This window comes from Urocampus carinirostris, chromosome 13 (genome assembly GCF_059441175.1).
Source record: "Urocampus carinirostris isolate Australia breed hairy pipefish chromosome 13, RoL_Ucar_1.0, whole genome shotgun sequence".
NCBI lineage: Eukaryota > Metazoa > Chordata > Actinopteri > Syngnathiformes > Syngnathidae > Urocampus > Urocampus carinirostris.
This window is the reverse complement of record NC_142361.1, coordinates 38,557,613-38,579,996: the sequence shown is the minus strand read 5'-3', so window position 1 is coordinate 38,579,996 and position 22,384 is coordinate 38,557,613. Positions and strand designations below refer to the sequence as shown.

General features: G+C 41.4%; 2 protein-coding genes across 3 annotated transcripts; one reads left to right on the top strand and one right to left on the bottom strand.

Moving 5' to 3' along the window:
* The first annotated feature begins 3,178 nt into the window (after nucleotides 1-3,178).
* Nucleotides 3,179-14,593, top strand: prph2b (peripherin 2b (retinal degeneration, slow)). Of its 2 annotated transcripts, XM_088351459.1 has the most exons (4): nucleotides 3,179-4,541; nucleotides 9,864-10,110; nucleotides 11,615-11,829; nucleotides 13,992-14,593. In XM_088351459.1, the coding sequence occupies exons 1-3, from the start codon at nucleotides 3,961-3,963 to the stop codon at nucleotides 11,804-11,806; spliced, it is 1,020 nt and encodes a 339-aa protein (XP_088207585.1). In that variant the 5' UTR covers nucleotides 3,179-3,960; the 3' UTR covers nucleotides 11,807-11,829; nucleotides 13,992-14,593. The 2 variants fall into 2 exon arrangements, with proteins under 2 accessions (XP_088207585.1, XP_088207584.1); XM_088351458.1 differs by lacking the exon at nucleotides 13,992-14,593 and having other exon boundaries at nucleotides 3,184-4,541; nucleotides 11,615-12,068.
* Nucleotides 13,371-21,336, bottom strand: yipf3 (Yip1 domain family, member 3). Its single transcript, XM_088351460.1, has 8 exons — nucleotides 21,127-21,336; nucleotides 19,977-20,180; nucleotides 18,276-18,428; nucleotides 18,104-18,196; nucleotides 17,907-18,038; nucleotides 16,100-16,213; nucleotides 15,918-16,041; nucleotides 13,371-14,994 (listed from the first exon to the last, which is right to left on the bottom strand). The coding sequence occupies exons 1-8, from the start codon at nucleotides 21,193-21,195 to the stop codon at nucleotides 14,888-14,890; spliced, it is 996 nt and encodes a 331-aa protein (XP_088207586.1). The 5' UTR covers nucleotides 21,196-21,336; the 3' UTR covers nucleotides 13,371-14,887.
* Between the last annotated feature and the right edge of the window lie 1,048 nt (nucleotides 21,337-22,384).

Genomic DNA, 22,384 nt, shown 5'->3' with positions numbered 1-22,384 from the left:
AACCTGGAAAAAAGAAACAAAAAGGTTAATGAAAAAGAAGATAAGAATAAGGGAAAAGAAAGAAAAAAGAGAAAGCCAGGAAAAGGGGAAAAATCAAAAGCTATAAAGGAGATCAAGTCATGTTTGTTTGTATGAAGAAAAAATAAAAAAGATAAGGCAACAAAAAGTAAAAAGCTTTGGGAAAAAACAAAATAAGAGAAAACGAAGAAAGAAACCAGAAAAACAAAGAAGAAAAGCAAGAGAAAGAAAACCTTTTAAAGCTACATTATAAACTATTAATAATAATTGAACTAACTATATCAGAGATGTGCAGTCAGGGGAGGCGGGTAAAGTTGTGCCTCACTTGTCATAGAAATATATTAAAATGATATAAACGGGTTACATTCATTCAGTGTTCTCATTTTTAGTATGTATTACTGTGCTGAGTGTTGGCAGATGCAGAGTAAGCAATTCTCATGCCTCATGACAGAGGGCGATAGTGAGGCCAAGGATTCTGATTTGGCACACCAAATAATATAGAGATTGTATTAGCATTGTAATTAATCAAGCCATACAATCATTTTTTATCTGGTTGCATGAATTTTGATCAGGTATGAAAATGGTAGGTAGAGTCTAGTGTTGGAGCAAAGGTAATGGTTTAAGTGGGAGATCTGGTTAGGTTTTAGCTACTCCACCAGTACGCCAGGTGGCAAATTGACTGATTTCTGTATATAGGGTTGCGGGTTAGATCCCAAGGAAAGCCAATAAAAACTCTAGGTTTATGGGCCCAAGGTTAAGATTAAGAGTTAGAATTTTGGCCAGTATCAGAAGAAGCATTGGTAGCTCAAATGGTAAGATGCTAGTGTTTCATTCCGAGGGTTCTGGGTTCCATTCCGAACAAGGAAGGACAATATATTCCCGATTAGGGTTCTTTTTGGAATAACCAAAACCCTGACCAGAGCTCCAAACAAAATCCTAGTATTCATATTGACCCAACCAGGAATTGAACCCACAGCCCAGTGGGCACAATTCAGATATTTTACTACCTGAGCTACCAGGAGATATATAAATAATGACCAGGCTTCTAACCCTATCATCACCCAGACGCATAACCCTCGCACACTAGAGGGTTAGAGTTATAGCCAAGGTTAGGCATTGGTAGCTAATCTGGTAAAACAGCTGCTTTATGGTCAGTAGGATCTGAGTTCAAATCCCAGTCATGGTCATATGGATTCTAAAACCAGGGTTTTTGTTGGAGCAACCAAAGCTGTAACTCTAGCTGCAAAACCAAAACGCTATTCCTGGAATCTGTTCTGCCTTGACTAGGATTCGAACCCATAACTCCGTGACTCTAATCCAAACATTTTACCTGTTGTGCTACCAGTGCTGCTAGAAACGTCGAGCGCTATGGTTTCTAGAGCTTCGGTTTTCGTTGGCGCCAGAATTTGGGTTACAAATAACAACAGCTAACTGCTGAGATGCTTGTATTATACATAGAGGGTTCTGTGTTTGATCTCAAGTCCAGGCAGTACTAATTCTAAGATGAAGGTTTCTGTTGACAAAACCGAAACCCTAACCCGGACTCCAATCAAATCACCAAACCCACGACAAAGTGAGTGTGACGCAAGTATCTTAGCATTTAAGCTAGCAGTACTGTTTCAGATGCCAACCAAAACCCTTACTCTAAGGTTAACTGAATTATTAAGGCTCCAACCTTAAAGCAAAAACCCAAACCCTATCTCCAACCAAAAAGATAAACCATGCTCCAACCAAAACCCTAAACCCAAAACTTATACCAGTTTGACTGAGGATCCAATTCACAAATCTTTAAATGCATTTCAGGCATTGCACCAGTTGAACTACCAATACTCCTTCCAAACAAGAGCAAAACACTAACCCTAAGCACAGTTCTAACCGAAACCATAAAAGCCAATACCCTAGCTCCCACACTAACAGACTAACATCTAACCTACAGTATTATAGACAGAAATCAAACTGCTTACCAGTTGATTACCAGGTGATAGATTTAAAGCCTAACCCGAACTCCGACCAAAACTATAACCGTAACCAAAAATCCACACTTGAACTGTACAGATCTCGCTGCGTCGAGCAAGATCGGAACATGTTTAAGAAGACTTGTTTGAACGGTTGCCCTCAGTTGAGTGGATGATTTAGGACCATCGAGTCTAGAACTCATCGATTGAAAAACAGATTCGACACTAAGCCCATCATCACCCTCAATTCTTTCAAATTGTTAGAAGAGAATGTGCAATAATGACAATCTAATAATGAAACTTTTTTGGTCTTGTAGGAAAATACATTTCCACCGACTAGATAGTTAGAGATAGATACATTTAGATAGATATAGATGGATAGAGATAGATAGGTGTCTAGACAGATAGATATATATAGATGGATAGATAGGTGTCTAGATAGATAGATGTCTGGATAGATGTCTACATAGATAGATAGATAGATAGATAGAGATAGATAGATGTCTAGATAGATAGATAGATGTCTAGATAGATAGATAGATGTCTAGATAAATAGACATCTAGATAGTTGGATACATGTCTAGATAGATATAGATGTCTAGATAGATAGATGTCTACATAGTTGTCTGAATAAATGTCTTGATAGATGGATAGATGTCTAAATAGATATAGATGTCTGGATAGATAGATGTCTAGATAGAAAGATATCTAGATAGATGTCTATCTAGATAGATGTCTAGATAGATATAGATGTCTAGATAGATAGATATCTAGATAGATGATAGATGTCTAGATAGAAAGATGTCTAGATAGATATAGATAGATAGATACTTTATTCATCCTCGTAGGGTAATTTACACTTCCAGCCGTATCCTTGTGTTGGAAAATAAAATAATAAAATAAAAGATATAGAATACAAAAATACCCAATATAACGTGTTGATCTAGAGTATTTAAATAGTGCTACGGAAAATACACACTGTAATAAAAATAGGGTAATATGCAAACGTGGGGGTGGGGTTTCATGTGGGCTTTTACTCCCCTGGGTGGAGTTAAAGAGCCTCATGGCATGAGGAAGAAATGATCTCCTCAGTCGGTCCGTGAAACAAGACTGTGACAGCAGTCTGTCGCTGAAGCTGCTCTTCTGTTTGGAGATGATGGCGGGTAGTGGATGTGATGAATTGTCCATGATCTACACTTGGGGAGGGGGGTACAGTCAGTGTTGTTGCAGTAGAGTGTGCACCAAGTGACCTATTTACAGTACCTGGTATTTGCTGGCAGTCTCCCGTCTGAATACTGACCAGGCCAAACTGTCTTAACACACTGAAATCGGGCTTTCTCAGGGTGGAATGGTTGGAATGATTCCGTTTTTAAATGTTTACTTAATATCACCGATTTTTTACACTATAACCCATCACTGTGGTATTGTATCTATGTTTTTGCCCCACTTTTTAAGTCTGTTATGCATTTCACTTGTTCACGGATCCCACCAATGAGGACGCGGCTCTGGACGGCTTTCTCCACTGTTGACGGTCCCTGCCCAGTTCTTGGCTCGGTTCTTCTTCTACCCCCGAGGCCTGGAGAATGATCCGGGACTGCAGTTTTCGACGCTTTTACAATGACCAAAAATTCTATTCTACGGATGTCCACCAGCAGATGTTTTCCCAGGTTAAGGACAAAAGAATGAAGATAAGAGGACAGGCGTCAGCAACAGTGGGTGGATGTCCACGTGATGTTTCCCAGCCCTGCCCCTAATTAACCTAAGTAAGGCCGCTTATGGGCTCAGCTAATTGGCTCCAAGGGGCTTAGGAGCCGTCGAGAGCCATTTTTCCCTTAGCGAACGCACCCCGAGAAGCGGCGCCGATACTCTTGCGCCCAACCACCGGTGCGATGGGAGCCCACCCGGCCCCCCGCCACCGCGGCCTGGCCTGACGGACACGGAAATCCGTTCGATTCCCAGCGGCGAGGTTTGACGTCCCGAGCTCGAGATGCCTTTCATGCCGGTCAAGTTCGACCTGCAGAAGCGGGTGAAGCTAGCCCAAGGTCTGTGGATCCTGTACTGGGTCTCGGTCCTGGCGGGCGTGGTGCTCCTGAGCCTGGGGGTTTACTTCAAGGTGGAGCTCCGCAAACGAAGCGAGTTGATGGACGAGAAGGAGAGTCATTTGGTGCCCAACGCGTTGATCGCGGCGGGGCTGCTGGCCGCCGCCCTCAACGCCTTCGGGGGCAAAGTCTGCCACGACTCTCTAGACCCGATCAAGTACGCCAAGTGGAAGCCCTCCCTCAAGCGCTTCCTGCTGGTCTGCGTGGCCTTCAACGTCTTTCTGGTACTGTTGGCGCTGCTCTGCTTCCTCATGCAGTTCGCCGTCTACCTGGCGCTGTCGCAGGGCTTGAAAAACAGCATCCGCTTCTACAAGGACACCGACACTCCCGGCCGATGCTACATGAAGCGGACCCTGGACCTGACCCAGATCGAGTTCCGTTGCTGCGGCAACGTCAACTACCGGGACTGGTTCGAGGTCCAGTGGATCAGCAACCGCTACCTGGACATGAGCAACGGCGAGATCAAAGAGTGAGTCCCGGTGCAACGAAAACTCCCGAGTTTGGGTACGATAGTTTACGATAGCCGTAATCGGGAAACGATTGATCGGTCCAAAAGTATCGCCGACGTCGAACGCGACAAGAATAGAACCTGGGTCACGGCAGAGAGAGAGTGCTGGATCCTAACCACTAGACCACCGGGGATACAAACAGGTGGTCAGTAATCATGGGGCCGCAGACCAGTACCGGGTCATGGGTCGTTGGGTACCAGGCCACGCAAAAATCTAACTTCCCTTCTTTTTGATTTTTTTTTTACCCACAAAACAACTCAAAATGCGGGTGCGCCTCATACACCAAGATTTACGGTAGTATATTACTGTATTTGTGCAATGATTGATCAATTGAAAAAACAAATCACTGACCAAGATCACAAAACATCGGAGACAACGGGAATCGAACCCAGATCACGGCAGTGAGAGTACTGATTCTGACCACTAGGGTTATAGACAACATGAGAAAAGGCTCTAGATTTGATCTCATTATCAGTTAAAAATCATAAAACTGAACACAATGGTGGAAACATTTGTTGGGCGCCACCTGGCTGTACTTTCCCAAAACACACCACAGGAAATAGTTTGATTCATCATCAGATAAACCAAAGAGTTCTTGTTTATTTATATCTCTCAGGATGGTACCATGATTATAAACAGTGTGATAATGGAATAGAACCTAATACCTTTTCCTATGTCATCTACATCCTTAGTGATCTAGTAATTACATAGCGGAGTTAGGATTATTATTGTTGTTATGTTATTTTTGTGCCGGGCCTCCAGAATCTGGTCAGTGACACAGATACGGTAGGGTACCACTGATATAGATAACATGGGAAAAGGCATTTTACATCATTATACCACGATTTTACCAGCTCGGTGGCCTTGGGGGTAGGGCGCCTGCCCCGAGACTGGGAGGTTTTGGTCCAAGCCTCGGCCGAGTCACACCTAAGACTTAAACATTGGTACCCGTTGCCTTCCTGCTTGGCGTTCAGCATTAGGGGTTGGAATTGGGGGGTTTGCTCACCTAACGACTCCCAACACAGCAGTTGGGTTGACCGAGGGGGCTGGGAATCCCCTCCTCTAAATCAATCTCCCAAAAAGAGTCAGAAATGACTCTAGCCATCTCCCACTAGGGGGATATGGCTCAGGTATAAATATATATATATATGTATACCACGATTTTCACAGTACCAGGGACCAACGGTTATCAAAGATTAGGGTTAGGGTGATACACGTTGCAAACGAGTGCGCGTTTTACAGCGATAAATACGGTAAATATCCCGTCACCACAAATAGGAAAAAAGGCCGCGCTAAGAACAATCAGGTCACCGCAGGATGAAGTCGGATTACAGGGAGAGAGTTCCTTTAAGTCGTTAATCTTGATCTTTTCCGACATGACAAGGTCAATGACGTCCCGACGTGCCCTGGCACGATTTTGGACTCGCTCTCACGTCACTTCCGGAAAGAACGCGAGAGAAATCACTTTCTAAAATGAGATAGAAACTGCTTGCGTCCGTAGACCCCGAAAAGGCCCGATCGCCAGAAGCTAAGAGGGGTCGGGGTCGGTTAGTACTCGCATGCAGGGTTGGGTAGGGTTACTTTAACTGGATTACTTTCAATGACTTTTGGATTACTCCACTACCAAACATGCTGATAAAAGACAAAAGAAACTCAATATGAATAAAATGATGACTCACAACACGTGGTAAGCTTTCTCTCCTGGCTTTGATCTCTTTGATCTCCGGCAAAACGAACATCAAATGCCACAGAAACAAATGAAAATAAATCCAAACAGCTTTTTGCCGCTCCATGTATTCCGTTACTCCCCAAGCCTGCACAAAATTTAGTCATTTTATTCCTATTTAGTTTCTTTTGTCTTTTATTAGCATATTTGGTATTGGAGTAATCCAAAAGTCATTGAAAGTAATCCAGTTAAAGTAACCCTACTCAACCCTGCTCGCATGGGAAACCTCCTGGGAACACCGGGCGCTGTAGGCGCTCTACTGCGACAGCACTGACTGTGCCCACCCAGGACAGTCAGTCAAAATTAATTGGAACTAAATGACCGGATTATTATAACCATCAGGGTTGGGTAGGGTTACTTTAACTGGATTACTTTCAGTACTTTTGGATTACTCCAATACCAAATATGCTCATAAAAGACAAAAGAAACTCAATAGGAATAAAATGATGACTCACAACACGTGGTAAGCGTTCTCTCCTGGCTTTGATCTCTTTGATCTCCGGCAAAACGAACATCAAATGCCACAGAAACAAAATGAAAATAAATCCAAAGAGATCAAAGCCAGGAGAGAAAGCTTACCACATGTTGCGAGTCATCATTTTATTTGGATTTAGTTTCTTTTGTCTTTTATTGGCATATTTGGTATTGAAGTAATCCAAAAGTCATTGAAAGTAATCAAGTTAAAGTAACCCTACCCAACCCTGATAACCATACATGCCAACCTTTTGACAGATGATATAGATATTTTATGGGCAAAATACGATCTGTCTCCTGAATAACAAAAAACAACAGCATTAGGGCGGCTCAGGAGGTAGAGCGCCCGTCTTGGGATCAAGAGGTCGCAGGTTCGATTCCCGGCTCCTCCGTGTTATATGTCGAAGTGTCCTTGGCCACTAGGGTTATAGACAACATGAGAAAAGGCTCTAGATTTGATCACTGAATCCCTAATGCCTCAAATAAGCAGGTAGGCACCTTGCATGGCTGACTCCCTATTGGTGTGTGAGTGTGTGTGTGAATGGGTAAGTGTGAAGCACATTGTAAAGCACTTTGGGAGGTCTTCATTGACTTGAAAAGCGCTATATATAGGCAGACTATTTACCATTTAAAGCCAGCAGTGGTGAACTTTTACAAAAAAAGGAATCCTAATGAAGAGCAGCACGGCAGCGCATTGGTTAGAGCATGAGCGGCACAGTCCTGAGGTCATGGGACCGAATACTCCTCTGTGGAGTTTGCATGTTCTCCCCGTGCTTGCGTGGGTTTCCTCCCACATTCCAAAAACATGCATGTCAGGTTTTTTGGCCGGTACAAATTGTCCCTAGGTGTGAATGAGTGAGTGAGTGAGTTGTCTGTCTCTGTGTGCCCTGCCCACTGCCCGAAGATAGCTGGGATGGGCTCCAGTACCCCCGTGACCCTACTGATGATAAGCGGTGCAGATAATGGAAGGAGTTGGTTGGAGTGGTTTCTCCACAAACATTGGTTTCGTCGCTCTTCAAAATAAAGCAGCTGTAGACTAAAACACTCGTCTCAAGTTAAGATTTTTTTTTGTTTACGTTTGAAAAATAGTTATTTTTAAAACGGGGAATTTTTAGGAGACAAAAAGGTGAAGCGGTAGTGTTGGGAGGTATGCATTGTATAAAAAAAAACCTTAATTTAATCAACATTTTGTGCATAATTTTGCTGAATTTTCTTATTTTACAAAAAAGTCAGAAGACAGTAAAAATGGCAGCACATTTCTATTTTTCCCTGTTTATGAATCAACTGCTCACGATGTTGAACAATATACTCAACCAGTTATTTTGATCGATTGCACCGTTTAAGGTTCCTCTGTGAGAAAAACAAAATCAAAAAAATATATATTACTCATAATTGTTTCCGTTTTTCTATTATTTGACTAAAATTGTTATAACATAGTCAAAAAGTGGCAGTAGATTCATATTTCTATAATGGAGTTTGTACAGTATTATGACCAATTTATTTGGTTTGATGAATGGTAAATGTTTTGCATTCGTATAGCGCTTTTCAAATCAATGAAGACCTCGCAAAGCGCTTTACAATGTGCTTCACACCCGTTCACACACCCACTCACACACCAATAGGGAGTCAGCCATGCAAGGGGCCTACCTTTTTTCTCAGGAAAGCCATGCAAAAGGATCTCCTGTTTAACTGATAAAGAGGAGCTCCGGTAAGGAGCCATGAGGAACACCGGTGGTTCAAACTCGACTCCGTGATACAAAATAGTGAAAATAATGTCCAGTCATGTTTTTCCTCGTTACTTTGCACTCTATAATTCCCACACAGTGCATTGGGGGTTAAGAAATATTCAATAAAAATAATAAAAACACACTCACACAAAATGCCTTTTGCACCATAGATAAAAGACTGCCGCCAGCTCAAGGTAAAAATCCCAGAATTCAAAGAATCCACGTCTCTGATTGGCTGACCAGCATATTTGTGAACAGTGCCTGTGATGCTCTTGAAAATTGTTCATTCTATAAAAAAAGACAAAGGGATGAAGCTGTTTAAGACTGCAAATACAAGCAGATAAAAACAAATTGCACCTACTTTAGCTTATTTTAAATATTTTCTTTTTCCACATTAAACCCAAAACAAAACAAAGATATTTTCGTTCTACTGGTGGAGAATATCTGCTCATTATTTGCTTAGTTTTTTGTCTGAGGAGATCATTGGGTGGTTTATCTACAAAGACAGTCTTGCTTCAAAATTCAGCAGCTTTTGAGTCAAAAGACCCCAATACGGTAGATTTCTTGGAAAATCGGTAGGCGTTTTTAAGATAGGTATGTTGTTAAGAGTGCACGGTTAAAAATAAATTAAATGCGCATCATTTTGTTGGTTTTTATGAATTTACCATGAAAAAGTTAGATAGAATGTAGTAAAAAATATTTAAATTTGAAAAAAATAATCAGTACGTGTTTTTAACGGAATAAAAGCAATAGTCTAATACTCACAGACGCTGTTTACCAGTTACGGATTAAGAGATACAGGGGAAGGAAATTAACCAGGATTTGTTTTTGGAATATGTTGTGTGAACCATCTTGTTGTTGCTATTATATCTTTGTCCGTGTACCTGCCGGCGAGAGTCGGCTTTTGCAAGTAAAGAACACGAAATCATTTTAGTGAATACAACTAAAGTTTCCCAGTGAGGAGAGGCAGTGTATATAATGGATGTGTATCTAAAGGTAAGAAAGTTTAATTTTGTTGTTCACTCCTGATGAGGTTTCTATTTGACTGTAATATAGAGTGTATTATCTCGCTTTTGCTACTATATCTTTGTTTCTCGCTGCTGCTCTTGCGCATGCGCCATAGACGAAAACGATAATCGACGGATTCACGCGTTTCTTCAGCTAAAGAACACAACATAGTTTTATTATTATTAAATTATTATCTAAAGTAATCTAAAACTTCAAAAAGTGTTTTGAACTCACTATGACTAAATTAAGCCGCAGCGTTCCCTAAATCGCTTTAGTGTCGTAAAGCTGAAGTACCTGAAGCCGCCAGCAGAGGACGCCAAATTCAACGTGTTTTTTCCCCCTGGCAGCCGGGTGATGAGCAACGTGGAGGGCAAGTTCCTGATGGACAGCGTCCCGTTTAGTTGTTGCAACCCGGGCTCGCCTCGTCCTTGCATCCAACATCATCTCACCAACAATTCGGCACACTACGACTACGACCACCGGACCGAGGAGCTCAACATATGGACCCGGGGCTGCCGAGAGGCCCTCTTCTCCTACTACAGCGGCCTCATGACTTGCGTGGGCGTGCTCGTCATCGCCACCGTCCTGCTGGAGGTGAGAAGGACAAGATGATGAGATTTGGATTGAACTTAGACCCGTTTCTTTTCTCTTAAAATGATCGCTTTGTTCGAGGAACAGGGAGATGATGCAGTCATGTTTGGCTAAAACTATTAAAATAGTCCCTCTTCTTGGCCGCCCACCCATAATATCTACAAAGGACACAACAGGGCATTCAAAATCCCTGAAAATGAATCCTGTGTGAATATAGTTTCTTATGACAATAATATGGCTGTCTATTATGAACCAAAAGACAATTTATTTTATTATTATTACATCAACCTAAAGTCTGCCATCTTGCTGCTTCGGGTACCAGACACACCAAAAACCTGTCTTTTCTAATTGACCTTTTAAATTCTTTTTTCAATGTTCTTTTGTCTTGCTATTTATTCGTTTTTTTAAAGACCTTTTGTTCTTTTCCCTTGTTTTAATTTGATGTTTTTCTTGCTTTTTCTTCCTTTTCTCTCTTCTTCTTGCCTTTTCTGATTTTGTTCTTTTCTTAATTTGTCATATTCCCTTTTTATTTTATCTTCATTTTTCTTGCTTTTTCTTCCTTTTCTTTCTTCGTCTTTTATCATTTTGTTCTTCATTTCTTATTTTCCCCTTTTTATTTTATCTTCATTTTTCTTGTTTTTTTCTTTATTATTCTGTTCATTTTTCTATTTTTGAGTTTCTTGTCTTTTTCTTTTCATTTTTCTTCCATTGCTTGCATTTTTTTCTTTGTCTTGCTCTTTCCCTTTGTCCTCTCTTCATTTCCCCCCTTTTTGCTTATATCTTTGCTTGTGTTCCTTTATTCTCTTTACTTTTTTCTCCTTTTCTTTCCTGCCATTTTCTTTTTTCCCTTGCGTTTTCTCCCTATTCCTTTCATTTATTTCCCCATCTCTTTTGAATTTTTCCTTTTATCTCTTTACTTTTTTTTCTCCCTTTCTTTTTCTTGCATTGTCCTCCCCCTCCCCATTTTCTTGTTTCCCCTTGCTTTTTCTCCCTATTCCTTTCATTTATTCCCCCATCTTTTTAAAATTTTTCCTTTAATCTCTTTACTTTTTTCTCCTTTTCTTTGCATTGCCCCCCCATTTCCCTTGCTTTTTCTCCCTATTCATTTCAATGATCTTTTTTTTAAATTTTTGTAACATTTTTCTTTGTCCATTGATTTATTTTTATTCAGGTTCCCATTTTTATCATTCTGTTTTTATAACTTTCTTCTTGTTCTTCAAAATGGTCTTTGGGTTACTTTCAATCCCTGTGGTTGTGTTCTTCCTTTTGCTTTTTAGCGCTCGTTTTTGGTTGCACTCTGCGGTGTAGCGGTCAAATAATATACACTGCCCCTTGGAATCTAATCTTGGAGGTCTCAGCCAAGGGCGTAGGTGTGGTCTTTGCATGAAGGGAATTTTGGAATCCCATAATATTGGTGGTCGGGTCCGCGCAAAAAGGACCCCCTTGGACTCAGGTACCCTTCGGAGCTTAGCGAGCATCCATTAGCATGTCTTTTGTTTTGCTGCAGTGCGCGGACATGGCGGGTCTGAAGTACCTGAGCACGGCCCTGGAGACCATGAGCGACCCCGAGAACCCCGAATGCGAAAGCGAAGGATGGCTTCTGGAAAAAGGCGTCAAGGAAACCCTGGCGGAGACCCTGGCCAAAATCAAGACCCTAGGAAAGTCCAACAACGTGGAGGAGGGGGACGCCGAGGCCTGAAAACTGCGCCCGTCGCTCGCATTGTAAATAAGCATAAAGTCGGCTTTTATTTTGTAATTTTGCTAGTCTCGCGCATTTAAGTCACTTCCTGTAAATAACGGCATGAAACTGTGATAGGGGTTTGGGGTCCGTTAAGGCTTGAAAAGATATTTTTACGAAACCTTCGCACTCACACACATAAATGAGTAGAATCGGATGTCGTGTTTGATTCCCCGCAAGAGATTTTAGAGGAAAAATATAAAGAGATTGTGATCGCCATCAAGTGTGTGTGTGCGCCTCGTTTTTGGTCTCCTCTTCTTCTTCGTCGGTACAGGTAGGGCCGGAACGCCATCTGGCGGCTCCCTCCGCGTCCGGGAACTTCCGTTGACGTTGTAGATCACAGGTGTCGAACGTGCGGCCCGCGGGCCGGAATATCGAATCCCGCCCACGACACAATGCTGCGAGAAGTGCAAGAGAAAAATAAACTGCCGTTTTAAATATGTCCACTTGATGTCACCAAAGCCCGGTGCAGCTTCCTTGCTATTTTTCTTTCCCTCTCGCTCTTCATTTTCAGTCTCTCTTCTTTCCCTCTCCTTTTTCATTTCTCTCCCTTTTTTCTGTTTTCCCACCATTTTCTTTCCCTCTTCCTTTTCGTCTCTCTTGACTTGACATTTCTTTTTCCTTTTCTCACTCTCTTTTTTTCTCTCCACTATTCTTTCTCCATTTTCTCTCTCACCCTTTTCTCTCCCTCTACCATTTCTCTTTCCCCCATTTCTATCCTTTTTTTTCTCTTCAATCTAGTAGACTGGCCCTTGTGAGATTTCTAGCAATTGCCCCCCAGGTTAAATGAGATTGACACTCCCATTCTACATTTAAATAAAACATACACATTATGTTCTTTACTTGAAAAAAAATCAAAAGTAAGCAGAGGAATAATGTGCTTTGTTATCATGTGCAACGCGGCAGCAGAACAAAGATACTACAGTGATAACAAGATGATACATCCCACATATTATACCACAAATTTAAAACATGTGAGGAGTAAAAATTATTCTCTCAGGTGGCCCGATTGAACCCTATTTCTAATAATTCCAGTTGGGTAATGACATAGTTACAACATTATCCAAAAACCTAATTTCTTTATTTGTAATAATGTCAAATAACAATCGAACACTGTACAAATGAGGAATTACAAGTACAATTATTTGTATGAGCTTTGTAAATATTATTATAGTATTTTTTGGATGCCATGGGTGGGCAAACTACAGCCCATGAGTCAGGCATTTTTTTAAACATTCATTTATTTCATTTAGCAAGATATTTCATATCATTTTGGGTTTTGTGTAGGGATTTTTCTAGCTTTACATTGAAAATTGTTGGGATTGAAAAAAAATATTCTTTACTGCAATCAGTAAACATATTTGCCTCTTGGTGTTGCTAATGCTCAACCATAAATCTTTTTTCTTTGAAGGATGCTATAAATTCCTACACTGATTAAAAAAATAACTTATGCTACTACTTTGAGTCTTTGGAGTTCTGATATGAATTACTAACCCCAAAAAATGTAATCAACAAATCTGGCCAATTGAAATGACACAATTTATTAACACTGATAAATAATGAAAAGAAAAAGAGGGGGTGGAGTGGGGAGAGCGCCGGAGATTCTGAGAGTTTTTGACCGCTAAAAGTTTGGAAGCTACTAGCACAAAAATAAAGTTTCCTGCTACAATGCTCGTCGATTTGCAGAGATTCCCTCGTACAGAAAGAAACGCTCATTCCCAAGAACCAGCAAACATGGAGTTAAATTAGAAGCCGCCACCTTATTTGTCATTGTGGAGAGGTTTGGTCTCGCACTCCAGATGGTTGCAACGTATGGCCCACGGGCTGATCAAGGCCGCAGATCAGGAGATGAGACGGGCAGGAAAAAAAGAGAGCTATCGCTCAGCCACTCCTTTTATATGGACCAATGACGCTTGAACAGATCATGCCTCTTTGGGCGTGGTCTCAGATATACGACACTACCAGTATCGGATGACGGTGTTTGAAGTTGCTAACCTCGTTAGAAAGCCAAAAAAGTGAGAAATTTGCGCAATGTTCTGTAATAGATAATGTCCCTCCAATTGACATGATTACGTACGGTGAGAACAATATTTTATCAATACATTGCATTGGATGTTTAATTACATTCCATACTTTATGTTAACAGATTTCATCATGATACATGGCGAATTCGTACGTCCGGGAACTGTCCAAAAGGGGACGCCGTCGTTCCATCCATTTTAAAGTTCTGAGTTATTTGAACTGGAATTGTTCCGTTTTTGTTTGTGAAAAAGAAAAAAAAATAGCATGGAAAAAAAGAGGCATGTAGTCATTTTTGTGCTGGGCTTATTTACTCTACATTTGAAATGCATACTATCAAATGTTGTGCTTTTAAAATGGATATATTATGACTATGCTTTAATTCTCAATGTTTCAAAACCAATGCTATTAAATGGTTTATTTGTAGATTAAAAGAGAAAAAGAATATGCACTTGTAAATATCTGCATGTTTGTCTATTCATAAACGCAAATGGTCACTGCCACTCACTTTATCTCCATTTTTGGGTCATTTTTGCCTGAATGGAATGTGTAAAAGAATTATTTTTAAGAAATGTCCGAAAAATAGAGATCGGCTTACATGTTCTTCCCACATGTATTGCCACGGTATTGGATTTGAGACTGTATTGGCATACAAAAAGAATCAATCAATCAGTTCTTTCATTCTGACCCATTTTCCCTGCGGGGATGAATAAAGTATCTATCTATCTATCTCTATCTATTTGCCATTATTTAACCCAATACAGCCCACGACTCAAAAAGCTTGCCCCTCCTGTTCTATGCATGTTGTGTACAAAAATGAGGATGTTATAGGAGGGAGCGGGCTTTGTCTTGATATCCTCTCTTATAAAACGAAAACTTTTAACCAGATCAAACCTTTACTTTGTCTCTCGACCGTGACGTTCTGTGTTCGTCCGTCACAAGCACGTGTCCAAAAGGTGGTCGCTTCAAAGTCACGTAAGAACAGAAAGAGAGGACGGCTAAATCAGGGAGGAGGGGGCATTTTCACAAGCTGATGGCGGGAATCGAGGTGTTGAGCGTCACTCTTTCCACGTCCCGGGCCACCCGCAAAACGCCGGCCGCGTCGGATCCTTCCAGTGAGTCCAGAAGGCCTGAAAGCACAAAGAAGGACAAAGCAGGTGTAGAGGACTACACTGCCACAAATTCCCCCTAGCCGTTCTCAACCTCAAACTATGCCGAAAAAAGAAGGAAAGTCAAGAAGGAACCCAACTGGCCTTTGCCCCATTGGACAATGGGGACAAAGAAAGCCGAAGCCCAGAGCCGTGGCCCAGCGGCAAGGAAGCCTGGCACACGCCAACCACGAGGCCCAAACGGTCGATGCATCATTCTCTCCCGGTGTATCAGCTGGGAAGTCCGCCAGATCGGATTCCAAAAGAGGAGAAAGATCCAGCTTCCATAATGGACCATGTGGCCTACCTTCCCCATATGAGGCTTTTGTTTCAAAGGTAACCCAAGAAAAAAATTCCATAAGAAACCGTTTTGGTGTTTTTGGGCAAATATTTCATTCTGACAAGCTATGAAGTAATTCCTGATCATTTGAAACGAGTACTGCAGTAGAGCAGTACTTTCAACCGCTACTGGATCTCCCACCCCCCCTCTTTAATGCCGCGAGTTCTTGTGTCAGCAATGTCTTTTGTCATTTCTTTTGATTTGTTTTTTCTTGCCTTGTAAACAAGTCGAAGCTGATTTAGAATCAAACCACGTTGCATTATTCATTTGTGTCTACTGTACCTCTGGACTGATCAATCATAATCAATATTAACAAAATGCAAAATCAATAATTTAACGCCAAAAAACAATATGTTGAGAGGATTGCTTCCTTCGTGATACAACAGAGAATAAAAAGGGAATATTTTGGCGCGGGGGGGTCGTCAGCCCCATCTAATGGCCGATCCGGTCACCAGTAAATCCAAGTTTGGATCCAAATAAAAAAGTTAAAGCCATTTTCTCTACACGGGCTTTGAACCGCCGCCTCTACCTATTCGTTCTCATCTTTGTGCCGTGCATCACCTACCTTCTACCATCTTGTGGTAGGCGAAATGCAGGTAGAGCAGGAAAAGCATGTGCAGCAGCGACACGCTGGAGCACAGAAGCAATCGGCCGGTGGCGCCCACCGTGCGAGACAACAGCGCCGATACCTTTGGAAAAAAAATTGTAGCTTAAGAGAAGCGGGGCGGCGGGGAAAAGAAACCTTACCATCCGCAGGGTGGACAGTCCTCCAAGCAGAAACCAGAGGGCATAGAAAAGCAGGTGAACATGCAGATTGTAGCTAATCAGGAGGACCATGCAGGGACCGAACAGGCTGTAGCCCTGAAACGACAAATGGCTGCCTCAGTTAGTATGTTTTTCTTTAAAAAAAATAGAAAAAAAGAGAATGCAGGTCCGACCAAATTTGGAATTCATATTTCAGAATGGCTAGAGAATTTTCAGATTTGGAAAAACAAAATTCCTAGACTCTTAAGCGCGTCATTTTTAGGTTGAAAGTTCTTCTGAGACCATGTTGTAATTGGACATTCATCCTTTAGCATTACTGGTTTGCCTATGTAGTTTCTTTCTTGGCATTGCTGTACCTTTAAGGGACTCGGGAAGAGTATGATGGGAGTCAGGATGAGAAAACAGAAAGAGAAAAAAAAACTACTGGTGCGACAGACCCGTGTGCTTGATAAAAGTGGCCCAAAACAAAACCGGAAGGGAGACTTGTCAGTCATTTCAGATAGAAAACAATAGTTTGTTGCCGTACAGGATCTTATCCGCATTTTTATTTTATTGTAACTATTGTGTGCGTATGTTTATTTGACGTTGCAGAGTAAGTGTGTGATCCCGCCTCTCACAAAATAAATCAAGCATTAGTGTCTGTTGACCAAAGTAAAAAGGCCAGCAGGCCTGAGTGTCATGAGAGTAATCTGTTATTGAACGTAGGTAAAAATAAGGAGATGATAATAAATTTCCGCACTAAGCCTCCCCCGCATGTGCCACTGTCAATTAATGGTAGTGAGGTGGAACTGGTCCATTCATTCAAGTTTCTGGGTACTTACTTGTCAGCTGACCTCACATGGACTGTCAATGCTACTGATATTCTAAAGTCAGCCAGACAAAGGCTCTACTTCCTTCGTCCACTCAAATCATTCGGAGTCCGTCAATCCATTCTAGTCAATTTTTATCGTGCTATCATTGAATCCGTTTTAACTAGGTCAATCACAGTTTGGTTTGGTCGCATCAATCAGAAAGAATTGTCAAAGGTGGAATCAGTAGTGAGGACTGCAGAGGAAATAATAGGTACTGGCCTCCCGTCCCTGCAAAGTATCTACGTCGAACTAACTAGAAAACAGACACTAAAATTAAAGACGATCCCAGTCACCCTGCTCGCAGGTACTTTGATTACCTGCCGTAAGGTCGCCGTCTTCGCTCCATTGCGAGCAAGACTTCACGTCTTAAAAAGAGTTTTTACCCTTCCGCTATCCGTATGTTCAACGGGAATTGATTTAGGTTATTGTGTATAGTATTATTATACCAACGGCGTTCCTCCGACCTATTCTACTCTAGTCTTGTTATTTACATATTCTTTCTTTTTAAACTATTCTATATAATTACCTTGTATTATACACTACAATATCTTTTTTACTCTATTCTTTTAAATCTATTATTTTATCATTATTGAGTGTTCGCGTGTCAAATGATTTCTTGTATATATCATGTTTATGGTTTATACTGGCTGAATAAATAAATACAATACAATAGTGTAAGTGTTTGATACCACCTCATCCGCATGTGTAAATCAAGCTTGAGTGTCTGTAGTCTTTGTTCTGGATCGAACAAGGCCCAAATAGACTATCTTTATATGTTTTGACATATCTGTGTGAGATAATTCTATGATAGCATCAAACCACTTCGTAATGCTCGTTAACTCGTACGTAGTACATTGTGAATATTTTTACCAGCGCAAAATAAAGTTGTATCATCTGCAAACAGGATGCGTGGCCAGAGTGGGCGTGATAGTTCTCACCAGTAGCGAGAGGCTCTGCAACATGGTTATCTGGGCGTTTAGCACATAGGCCAGCGCGAACATCCAAGAAGAAGCGCCCAGCCAGTAGCCGAAACAGGTCCCGATGGCTGTTCCCATGAGGGTGCCCTCTCTCTGGAAAATCACATGCATTGTTGGCCGCCCTATTTAGACATGTGCCCATGTTTGTGTGTCCTCACAATGACAGTTCCAGACGTCTTCATGCCTTGCAATAAGATGGCAACCAGGGTGAAGACCAGCATGAGAGGTCCGTAGAGCTCTCCTGCAATTTTCTAAATCACAAAAATCACGGTGTGAGAGTACTGCACCGCCCCAAAAAAAAAGGACTGAGGGGATGGTAAACGGACGCACCTGAGGGAAGTTGATCATGCGGACGGGAATGAGCGACTCCATCAACCTGCGGCGCACTTGGGCGGGTTCCACGTCAAAGTAAGGCCTGAGGATGTCGATGTTGGCGTAGAGATTGAAGGCCCGAGACGCTTGCTGCTTTCCTGCTTGCCACATCTGCACAAAGGCAGCACAGATGAGGTTTACGTGCAGGCAATAATGGTTCTTTTTTTTTCTTCGACAATTTTAATACAGATTTACCCTGGAGTGCCATGTCTAATCTCATTGCATACAATGTTTCGTAACATTGATATCAATGACAATTTAGACAATTGTATTCTCTCATGCGCGGTCCCTTCAAGGTTTCTTTATTTTCCCCATGTTGAGGTTTTTGAGTTTTTCCATGCTCTCATGTAGGTCTTAGATCAGGGAATTGTGTCATAATAATCTGTAGTTTGCAATAGTCTGTGGAACCCTTTGAGACTCCTTGCGATTAAGGACGATACAAATAAACATGACTTGAAACGGAACATTGGATTTCTGGAGCAATCCAAAAGAATCATTTACGAGCCTAAAGGTAAAGGAATAACCCTATATACATGACATTTCAGAGTGTTACGATTAAATGGGCAAAATGGGAGAGACTTAATGATGCAAATACACGTCGTTTCCGCATTTAAACTTATGACATTAAATAAAGGGTGATTTCATTCATGTCACTCAGCAAATGCAACAAAGTACTTTTCTCCAAAAGTAAGCTCCATTGCAAAGTTTTGTGCGTTTACAAAAAGTACTTATACGTGGCTAGCCAAAAGAAAAGACTTGCACTATACATAGACGGATACAACTGTGACATCCACTAGAAATAGACTGATACATCGGTGGCATTTTTGCGACCGGGGCAGAAAACAAAATGTAACCATCATGGATAAATCAACTATTACTTTTGTAATAAGTAGGCCGTAGTTAATGTGTATGATTTGCCTCTGTACTACAATTTCCATAGCGCATTTAGACATACAAACAGGCTGAATGAGAGAAACTGCGCATGCTCACTAGCAATCTGATTGCTCAAACTTGTATACTTGCACGGGTAAATGGAAAACGAAAGGAACAACCCAGGGGCTGGCGACCCCCCCAAAAACGTGTCTGGAGCCGCAAAAATGTAAAGCTTAACATAAGCCTTATAAGTAAGGCAACACATAGCACATATATTTACTGCAAATATCTATATTCCTTGGCAAACGTTTTCCATAATCCAACATTTTGAAAAAGCGGCAGTGAGCGGCAAAGAGCAGCATGCGTCTCCAGAGCCGCTTGTTATTAACCCCGGGATTACCTCTTACAATCCGAATACTCGCAGACAGACCAAGACCTTTATCAGATTATTGTGTACATTTACTTTGCTTTATGCCATTGGAATACTGGCAATAGTCCGATTCCAATCAGATTATTGCCTGCATTTAAACAAACCCTATAAAGAGTACCATGTTTGTTTTCACTTACCTGCTTTATAACAGTCAAATATTACTTAGATGCGTATATATGCAAGCTATCGGAAAAGTACTGACTCAACCAGTGAGATTGGAATACTCGCAGTCAGGCAAAGACCTTAATTGGATTATTGGGTTGCGTGTGCATGTCTTTTCATAATCTGAATACTGGTAATATTGGATTTCCAATATTGCCTGCATGTAAACGTGCCCACTGACACAGGGGACTCACCTGGTCAGCCACCTGGCGGCCCAGTTGGCCCTTGAGGCCCTTCACGCCCAAAAAGTCTCCTTCGGGATCGTCAGCATCAGCCGCCAAAGCAGAAACTTCCTCTTCCTCTTTCATGCGCTGATGCATCTCGCCCATGTCCTCGAAACTGGAGCCTGAAGTATCGTCCATGTTCTCCATGTCGATAACGGCTGCGCCACCGCCACCCTATGCCGAAAAGATTTGGGGCGGTGGGTTTAAAGAGCACACGCTTGGTCGGAAATTTTTAAGAGATAGCAATGGTTTTAAATAATTTCCCTGGTCCAATTGCTTCTTTAAAAATGAAGCTCACTTGCAGAGAGGGAATCTACAGTGGTGCAGTTTTGAAACTCTTCTAACCTGGACCAACTCAAACAACATCTGAGAAAGTTTCCCTTCACTTTCGACATCATTTCAGCTTTCTAACGACCCGAATCCAGCTGAGAGACAGCATTCAGACACAAATTCCAATTGTTTTTTTAGGGAGGATTTGGCATTAAAAATAGTAAATAGCGCCATCAAGTGTATACACTGGAGAAATTCTCCTTGAGCACTTTATGATCATCAAAACATGAAAAAGCCAAAACAAACCCACAAACAGAAAAAATGTTTCAAATACATATCTTGCCAATGTCTAAAATATGTATATTGTTTTTATTTCTCTACTTTTATTAAGTAAATATGTTGATTGTAAAGTATTTGCGCTATTATTCATTGCATCATTTTTCTGATGCACTTAAAACTAGGGCCAGCCGACAAACACTAACTTGTAAATATTTATTCAATATTTGTATTTTTATCTTATCCAGTTCTTTAATGCATTTTATTATGTTGATCATTTAGAGTAATGTATAATTCAGTTAACAAGTTTGCGATCAATTCCGAAAAAAACGTCAACACAAGCGCGACACTCTGTGGAGAGATTTGGTACTGCAGCTGTCTTATTGACCACTTTTGTCAGTGATAGGCGAGCTAGGCTTGTTTTGACCTGTGAGTTCATCAAATAAATAGAGTAGTGTCGTAAGCCAGGGCATCATTACACCTAAAATATTGTTTAAGTAATAGCATTCCGTGCGAGTTGAGTGAAGCGTCTCGACGGACTTTCCTTAAGCTAGCTTTCAGCATGCTAGTTTACCTGGACGAGGCGGTCGTCGAAGCCTCCCCACGGCTCCGTGGCGCCGGTGCGCCCAGGGACTCCTGACATGACCAAGTCTCGGTCCGAAAGAGCTACTTAGCTCGCTGTGTTAGTTCAGAAAAGCGCACAAAAGGGAGTCGTCGGTGCTTTAATGTCAACGAGAAGCAAACCGGAAAAGCGCAGCAGCTGACTCCGCCTACATATGGACGTGGCTCCTGACGTCACAGGAAACCCGGATGTTTGGCGATGGAGACATTCTTATTCGAATGTTTTTACCCATTTATTTCATGGTCTGCAGAAGTATAAATTACTCGGGTTTTGTCAATCAATTATCATTGCACACTTTTCTAAAACACAGGGATCCAACATGCGGACCACGGGCCTGATCAGGCAAACGAGAATGCCGAGAGAAGCACAGGAGAAAAATGAGCTGCAGTTTTAAATATGTCCACTTGATTTCGCCAAAGCCAGGTGCCACTCGAAGAGTAATTTGTATTGTATTTTTACCTCCCCCACTGTTTTTTTTTTCTAGTCTCTCCCTTCCCATTTCTCTCTTTACTCACTCTCCTTTTCTCTACAACTCTGTTTTCTTAATCTGTTTGTCTTTTTTTCTACTCTCCTTACTCTATACATCTCTTACTCCCTGTTCTGCTTCACTTCTCCCCCAGTTTCTTCTTCCTCTCTCTCTCTTTTTCCCCTTCTCTTGAATCTACTGATAGCCCCGTAAATTGTTTTTTTTATAGCATGTGGCCCCGAGCTACAACTTGTAAAATATTTATACTCATGTTCTGTTTTTGCTCAATGTTGCTGCGAAATACTCTAAATAGATTTTATATGGATGTTCTTACAATTTTTAGGCCAGTAAACAAGGACTACTATCGTGTAAATTAATTAATAGTCTTCACGTCATTAGTTGCATTCATCCCGGATTACTATGTATAATCTTGTTGTAAACCAGTTTGATACGCATTTCTAAAATAACATGTTACTATATTATTGGTTCGTTGAATTCCTTTACCACGCGGGTTGTAGGCACGCCATTGTGGTGTGCCTTGGGGAAATACAGCCAAGTGGCACCCATCCCTTTCCAGGACAAATGTTTACACCTGGTGTTTACAAGGTTGGAATTATGAGGTTTAAATAGGCTCAGTTGACCATTAAACATCATGCAAAAATTTGCTTGAAAATCACAATGACCAGTTCACGGGCTACTTAAGTAGTCTTAGGGAGCGACCTGGCGCCCGCCGTACCCAAGTTG